General features: G+C 42.2%; 1 protein-coding gene across 1 annotated transcript; it reads left to right on the top strand.

Annotated features, from left to right (window-relative positions):
* Window positions 1-208: 208 nt before the first annotated feature.
* On the top strand, window positions 209-1,883 carry LOC149032745 (uncharacterized). Its single transcript, XM_089172228.1, is given in 4 exon segments — window positions 209-223; window positions 225-245; window positions 247-1,213; window positions 1,216-1,883. Coding segments are annotated over 4 exon segments (1,119 nt in total). The 3' UTR covers window positions 1,332-1,883.
* The last annotated feature ends 7,116 nt before the right edge of the window (window positions 1,884-8,999 follow it).

An 8,999-nucleotide genomic window follows, 5' to 3' on the forward strand; every position in this document is an offset into this window, starting at 1 on the left:
AACAAAGATAACATCACCTATCACTACCTCACTACTATCAACAATGTATACGGTAACCGAGGGAGATACAACCTTCGCGTTAGTCAGCAAGGAAAAGTATAATATCTGTGGGTATAGTTTGATCAGGACAGAACATCCTAAATTATTCATATTGGAAACACAACAAGGACAGACGTTTACGACAAAGGCAAGAATAACACCAGATAATATGGATCTATTCGCCCTACATAAATTCGAAATTCGTATGACGTAGAAAAACATCATCGAGAGCAACTCGAATCACTATACCACAGTATATTGCAACAAAGGTGCAATTTGGAGAAACAAGTAATTAGGAACGCGCTGGCTTTGGCAACTATTCTCCCCGATGTGTTTGCTTACACAGTAATGAAGAAGCCGAGATACATGGCGATGATAGGCGGCGAAGTTGCACACATCATCAAATGCACCCCAGTCCCAGTGAAGGTCAGGCACTCAAATGAGTGCTATCGCGAGCTCCCGGTAACTTATCAGAACACTAGCATGTACCTGAAACCCAAGTCTAGAATTTTGGTCAGTAGGGGAACCGAGGAGTCTTGCAGTGCACTACTACCAAAGGAATATCTGGTCGAAGGGGTTTGGTACCAGCTGCTACCCAAACCAACTTACGTGGGGGATCCACAAATTTTGCAACCAAGCACGGAAATGTTGTGGAAATATACCGATGCAGGATCCTTGGCTACGAGTGGAATCTATTCGCAGGCCGATTTGGACAACTTAAGAGACCACGTAATGTTTCCCGTGGAACAACCTTCTATATTAAACACGATTGCCAGGGGAGCAGCAGGACAAAAGGTGCCCACAGAAACTTTGAACCTAATGAACTTTATGAGTGAGCATGATATAAACAAATTTGCGGAAAGTGTAACGTCACGAGTGTGGAACGGACTTTTGAAGTTCGGGTCAGTCAGTGCTGCAATATTGGGCATTGTATTTATATTCAAACAAGTTAAGTTAGTGATCGACTCTATTCTGCGTGGCTACGCCTTACACACAGTGTATGGGTGGAGCATACACCTATTAGGTGCTACTTGGGGCTCAATAACTGGATTACTCCTCCACTTGAAGACCAGAAGAGACTTTAAATCTATATCGGAAATGGAAGAGGGAACTGAACTTCGAGAAATCTGCACGGGGCAGCAACAACCAACCTGCAGCGTGGCTGACAGACCTCAAACTTGAGGGCCACAAGCAGCTCCCAAACCGACTATACATCCGGTAAGCAAGTGCGGTTCCAAATGGACAATGAACTCTTTCAGAAAATCCGCGGGTGGCGAAGCCCTAGGGAATAAATTCCCTAACGCTTCTCTTTAAGGGGGAGGTGTCACGTCCCAGTGACGACTAATTTCGAACTTTGCTGCGCCAATTATGCGAGTGTCCTATTTGTAAGTCGTTAGTCGATTACTATTTAGCTATATTCGTACCTTGTAAAATTGTACTCCTAATTTTGTCTTATAACCACTTTCATGAACGACCATCGATATTGGCATTAGTTGATCACACGTAAATGTGATGGCAAGGATCCATTGTCGTTCATGATCGTGAAAAAGTAAGTAAAGGGTAGACTTTTGCAGTCCCACAGTATCCACTTTCTTGCTGACTATAGTTGAGATCACGCTTCAAAGATAGAACGCGCGTGACTTTTTGTAAAATCTACGGGTAACCGTAACTGATATCTGTTTAGACGAAAAACGATATTTTTCTAAATTAACAGAATCCACAGTCGATAGAAGCTGATATTTTTCCATTTCGAGTAATCGTAGTCAGCAGCATGTAATATCCCAAAATTTGCAGTTTACCGAATGAAAGTGGGTAGTGAGGGAGGTATTTTGCGCAAGTGGGAGGTGTTCCCACCCTTTCAGATTGGGCCCGACGGGAAAAGACTGTGTTCTTCCCTGCCGGCAGTCTACCATATTCCGCAGTAGAGTTCGCATTAAAATTAGCCTTTACTTTGTTAGCGATTTACAGCATCTATCGTTTACTTACTCTTCGCGACTAAACTTAACTTCTAACTTAGCCATATTAGTACTTTATTTTGCTTTACTGTTAATAAAGATCTTGTGTAATTTTAACTTTATTTAGTAATATACTGTTATTTTCGTAAAATTGGAAGTGTTTGTGCAAAGTTGAATTAATTTCCTCATCATACACCAATCCTGTTGCCTAACTACACGGCGCTAGCACTACGGAACTCGAGCAGCTTCAGGGGTCTGACGATCAAACGACCAAGGAAGGGCCATCTTCCAGGAAATCTTAAACATCTTAAAGCAATAGTAACATCGGGTAAAACACTATCATTTACTCGTTTGGTGGGTTACTCTCTCTCTTAGCCCAGATCCCGGGTAAAGTCTGGCTTTACAGATTGACCCAAAACAGGGCACATCTTCCTTTGACCGAGTAAACGCTGGTGGCGTGACCGAGTCAAAAGAAATTATCTTTGAAATTGTTCTTGTTCGTTGACATCCCCTTCTGGGACGTCACAGCCCACAGTTTTGTACGCATTTTTTTGATTATTTCTATATTTTTTCAACCGTATAGGTCAAAAACCCGATTTCAGGGCTATTGTGACTGGACTATAAGGTCCAAACGAACCGACGGTCGAAATAAAAAAAGAAGGTCCGTGGTCTGTTTTTTTTTACCAAACGTGTCATTTGTTTTCTATTTTAAAATGTATCTATTGCATTGAAAAATTAATATTAAATTACTTATGTCGCAAATATTATAATTAACAGTTATGAAATATATAGAATATAATAATTGTATTGTCTGCAATATTTTACAAAAAAATGAAATTATTATCAGATACATCAGAGAAAAAGAATTAGACAACATTGTAGAATATTTTTCTTATAAATATCCAAAGACATGTTTTTTAATTATAATGTTTGCGTATTTAGGAAATTGATACTAATTTTTCAATAAAGTATAAAAATTTTTAAATAGAAGAAACTAGACACATGATAAAAACAAATAAACCTTATTTACTTTATATTTTCAATAAAAATACAATAATATGACTTATTTTACAAATAAAAAAAAAAATATAGAAAATAAATTTGAAAAAAAATTTTTAATATTAAAAAATAAAGCAACGAAAATAATAAATAGATATTAAAATCGTTGTGATTCAACACGAAAGTGTGAAAAGTGTAAAAGAAAATAATTTATCTACTTGAGTTTCAAAAAAAAAAATATGTTATATTTACTTAGGTTAAAAGATAGGATATCTTTTCACCGACAAACATTCTACCATTTTTGTTTCTATCTATGGCTATCGTATTTAGCATTCCATTTTTATTGCTTGAATTGGAAAAAGTGTACTCTTTATCAGCTATTCCACCCAGAGACCATACCGGTGATCTTTATTATATATGGTAATAATATAAAAATAAATAAATCCTACAATTATCTTACTCTTGAAACTGTGCATTCGTCTCATTCTCTCCAAACTTAGATTTTTAAAGGTTTCACTTCTTACACGTGTGATCTGCACACAGTGTTTTTTATTAACTTTTACTCTTGAAATTATCGGCGAAATTATAGGCGAAGTCGAAGGAGAGTCAACATGGCGCAGACCTATGGAAATAGTGGGGCAGCAAAGACCGGGTGGACAACAACGAGTCTTCGACGGCTGTCACAATTGCGGAGAGAGAGGACATCGAGCGGCATTCTGTCCGTCGAGGGAGAAGGGCACGAGATGTTACAGCTGCCAGGGTTTCGGTCACATTTCTGCTGGATGTCCTAAAAGGGCACCATCGGTGACGATGGTTCGGGTCGGTGAGGATTCCTCGGCAGATAAGCAGTATGTGAAAAAGGTTGTTACGATAAACAATGCGGAAATTCCTGCGCTAATAGATACGGGCAGCCAGATCACGTTAATAAGGGAAAGCGCCTACGCTGATATTGGAGCTCCGCGAATAATAAACGAACGCGTCAGTTTCAGGGGTGTGGGTTCAGAATTGTTTAAAACGCTAGGTCATTTTACGGCCACTATCGAGGTTGACGGGGAAGCGTATGAAACTAAAATACACTTGGTATCTAATTCGTGCGTGCGACATGATCTTATCTTAGGGGGAAATTTCCTAAAAGGCGTGAGATTGGTGGTAGACTCGGAAGACATAGAGGTCGGGCGTTCGAGTAAAACGCAGCCAACAGCAGACGATCTGCCAGACGTGTTTAATATAAATGTTTGCGAATTGGAGAGCGAAGTAGATTTATCTCATCTAACGGTTCCTAAAATTAGAGAGAGCGTAACCTCGTTAGTAGAAAGCTATAGGCCGGAGAAGAAGCGGGAGGTGGGAGTAGAAATGACAATCGTTTTAACGGACGAAAATCCCGTTTACCAGCGGGCAAGGCGTTTATCTATGGCGGAGCATGACGAGGTAAACAAACATATCCAGGAATGGTTGCGCGACGGTATCGTACAACGGTCGATTTCGGACTACGCGAGTCCGGTCGTGCTAGTACGGAAAAAGGATGGCTCGTCGCGATTGTGTGTAGATTACAGGCAACTTAATAATAAGATAGTCAAAGACCGCTATCCGTTGCCGTTGATAGACGATCAGTTAGATGCGTTGCAGGGGGCGAACGTGTATAGCACGATTGATCTCAAGAACGGGTTTTTCCACGTTGCGATAAAACCCGAAAGCCGAAGGTATACATCATTCGTTGTGCCGGATGGACAGTACGAATTTTTGAAGGTACCTTTTGGCTTATGTAATTCGCCAGCAGTTTTCCAAAAATTCGTAAACGCAGTATTCAAAGAATTGATTAACGAGAAGATTGTATTAACGTATCTGGACGATGTAATTATACCTGCAATAGATGTGCATTCGGGCATTGAAAGGTTAGAGCTTGTTTTAAAGATTGCGAGTGAAGCTGGATTGGTAACCAACTGGAGAAAATGTCAGTTATTAAGAAATAGGGTAGAGTTTTTGGGCCACGTAATTGAGAACCATACAATACGGCCGTCTGATCACAAGACGGATGCGGTGCGTAAATTTCGAAAGCCGACAACCTTAAGGGAAGTTCAAAGTTTTTTGGGACTTACGGGATACTTTGGAAAATTTGTGGATCATTATTCATTGATCGCCAGGCCACTTACGGATTTACTCCGAGGCAACCAGGGGTTTCGGTTCGACGACGAACACGTGCGAGCGTTTAAAAGGCTGAAAGAAGTGTTGACGGACGGGCCGGTCTTGAAACTATATAGGGTGGGTGCAGAAACGGAACTCCATACGGATGCGTCGAGTTTCGGGTTCGGAAGCATACTGTTACAACGTGATGGCGACGATGGCGCCTTACACCCGGTATACTATGCGAGTGGAAAGACGAGCCCGGCGGAAGAAAAATACGCTAGTTACGAGTTGGAGTGTTTGGCAATAATAAAATCGCTGCGCAGGTTTCGTGTATATTTACTCGGTATACCTTTCAAAATTGTGACTGACTGTCGTGCGTTCGCGTTAACGATGAAGAAAAAAGATTTATGTGTTCGCGTAGCGAGATGGGCATTGTTACTCGAGGAGTTCGAATACACGATTGAACATCGATCAGGGACTAGCATGAGACATGTGGACGCGCTCAGTCGTTACCCACTGCCCGAGTGTATGGTGACATACGAGAATAGCGATAGCGTGAGCGCCCGGTTAAAAAGGGCTCAGGCGGCGGATGAGTGTATTAGCAAGTTGATGGAATCAATCCAGAAGAGTCCGATCGACGGCTACTGTATTCGGGGTGGTCTTCTGTTCAAGGCTGTCGATGACGATTACAAGTTAGTGGTGCCCCCCTCGATGCAGGGTAGCATAATTAGGAAAGCGCACGAAATCGGACATTTTGCAACCGGCAAAACAGAATCTTTAATTAGACGAGATTATTGGTTCGCGAACATGAGAGCGAAGATAGAGAAAGTGATCGGAAATTGCATTAGCTGCATCCTAGCGGAACGTAAGGGCGGAAGGGGTGAAGGGCTTTTGTATCCGATAGAGAAGGGGGAGGCCCCCCTAGATACGTACCATATCGATCATTTGGGGCCTTTGGCTTCAACTAAAAAGAGTTATAAGCACATCCTGGTAATCGTGAATGCATTCGCGAAGTATGTGTGGCTGTACGCCACCAAAGGCACCACGAGTGCCGAGGTCATACTCAAATTAAGTAAGCAATCGGTAGTTTTCGGGAATCCCCTTTGGGTAATATCTGATCGCGGTACGGCGTTTACATCGAGCGAGTTCCGAACCTATTGTATGGAGGAGGGTATAGAGCAGGTAACCATTACGACGGGGGTGCCGCGGAGCAATGGACAGGTGGAAAGAATTAATAGGGTTCTGATACCAGTTTTGACGAAGCTAGCGGCTCCTCACCCGGGGGACTGGTACAAATACCTCGATCGGTGCCAAAGATTCCTAAACGCAACACCTAGCAGGAGCACGGGGGTGACTCCTTTTAAGCTTATGTTCGGGGTGGAAATGAGATTACGGGGGGATCCACCGCTGAAGGAGCTCTTAGAAAACGAGTGGGTTGCGCTTTTCAACGAAAATCGATGCGAGTTGAGGAGACAGGCTAAAGAAAGTATTGAAAAAATACAGCAGGAAAATAGGAGAAATTTTAACAAAAATAGGAAAGACGCTAGAGCCAATATGGACGGTGATTTAGTAGCGATAAAGAGAACCCAGCAGGGACCAGGGGCAAAATTAGCGGCAAAATACTTCGGCCCGTATAAAATAGTCAAAGCATTGCGAAATGACCGGTACGTAGTTCAAAAGGTGGGTGAAGGTGAGGGACCGAGGGAGACTAGCACGTTGGCCGAAAACATGAAAGCGTGGATTGACGATGAGGAGTTCCCAGAAGAGTTCTCTTAAAGAAAAAAAAAGAAGTATAATACTTAGTAGGGAATAAAGGTTAAGATTTAACGATAACCACTTTTGTTTGCGTAGTAATATAAGCTTTTGCATGATTTGATTATAAGGGTAATTATTCTGTTTATTACTTCATTGGTAGCACTGTGTAGTTATGTAAGATTTTGTGCAATTATAGTGCGAGATGCGAGCGATTGAACGAACCAAGAATGTGAGCGTGGGTGCAAGTCAAAGAACGCGAAGCGAGAAAAAGATGTAAGTATGTATGTGTGGCGTGAACTGTTGTGCCGACAAGGAGGGAATAAATATCTGAGGCCAGATATCCTTTTTCAAGGGGGTGAGTGTGGGGAGTGTTGAATATCAAAGAGTAAACACAGATAAGAAGGTAGGCGACGAAAGACTATCGAAATAAGGGAAAGACGGTGCTTGAACCACTCTTTGTAAGCGAAGAAGTTGTGTGTGTGGGTCCGTGTGAGTTTAGAAGGTTTTCGAGTGGTGTCGGTGATTTGTTTATTGGACCGAGCTGGACGTTGGGAAAATTCGAGAACGTTTCGAGAATGTTCTGTTCCTCGGAGATGGAGGGTGGGGGAGAAATCTCTTAAGGAGAGGACGGTCACGCGTGAGCGGCGGTTTTTCGGGGGTAGCACAGAGAGAACCGAGCGACGATAGCGAGCGATGCGATACGAGAGTGATTAGCGAGCGAAGAGTGAAAGAATAGCGAGTGAGTAGTGACTGTGTGAGGTCTGAGTGAGTGTGAGTAGTTGCGAAGCGTACTTATATTGTAACTGTAATAAACAATAACTTGTGAAAATAAAGAATATCTTTTATATCTCAAGTAATGTCGGCAACACGGGGGGATTAGATATCCTTAGCCGGATACAGAAATATTGATTTCCCTACATATATATATATATATATATATATATATATATATATATATATATATATATATATTATAATATATTATAATATTAGTGACTTTGGTCTTGCCCATCGTCATCGCCTGCAAAACAGCAGGCTCCTTACCGATAGACTTAATTAAGTTCAACATTTCTTGAGCAATCAACAAGGGGATATTGTGCTCGGCAAAAAATGTCGCGAATCGAATTTCAGCAGTTTGCACTCGTTCATTGAAGTCAAACTCAGCCGAAGATGAAGCTGAATTTGACTCTCGCGAGCAGCCTGGCAAATAAGTAGTTGCCGAAGGTGCTTTATTAGAAGAAATCTCAAAATCTTTTAAAAAGTCCATATTTATTAAATGAGGCCCTGACTTAGAATGCCTAATAATATCCGAACGTCCACACGACAATGTTGCTTTGCACGCAACACAATAAAATTTATTGAGATTCAATGGACATTCTTTAACTCATCCCTTCTACTCTGGAAAAACATTGTACCATTAAATAGGGTAATAAACATTCATAATTTATAGTTGAAGCCATTTCGTAGGCCAGCATTGTTTTCCCGCGATTCGGTAGACGTTTCGGCTATTCTCGGCTTTCTCCGATATCCCGACACACGTACCCGGATTGCTTTTGTTTAGCGCTACTCCAGCGTGCTACATGGTGGGAGTACTTTTTCCCCTATTCTGACGTGCGATCTCGTTTATTCTCGGCTTTCCTCGCTATCTCGAACACATGGACACGAGTCGCTTTCATAGTGTGCCACTCCGGCGTGCCCGCCAACTTCGGTTACACTCGACTTCTTTCGACATCCCAAACACACGGACATGGGTAACTTTCATTGTGTGCAATCCCACAGTGGCACAGGGAGAGGGTACGATTTACCCACGGTCTGGCTGCACTGCTGACCACGCCTTTGATTGGTCAGAGCGGCAACGTGATCATTGCGACCGTTGCCCTCTCTATTTCCGGATGCCTGGATCGCCGTGGGGGTGCATTCAGACAAAACACTTTCGCTTTATCCGTCGTACCGGCTGGTCGCACTCCTCTTATTGTGTCTTTATATAAAACTGTCTTTCTTTGTATTCTTTTCTTTAACACGTGGCACACCACGCTCGGTGAATAAATCTCGTCCCAAGGGATCAAAGTAAAAATCGGAAGTTTCTATCCTCGACACGGAGTCTCATTGGCCTATTCCTTTCTCCAC

This window comes from Polistes dominula, unplaced genomic scaffold (assembly GCF_049000335.1).
Source record: "Polistes dominula isolate Pdom_NZ unplaced genomic scaffold, Pdom_raw_medaka contig_73, whole genome shotgun sequence".
NCBI lineage: Eukaryota > Metazoa > Arthropoda > Insecta > Hymenoptera > Vespidae > Polistes > Polistes dominula.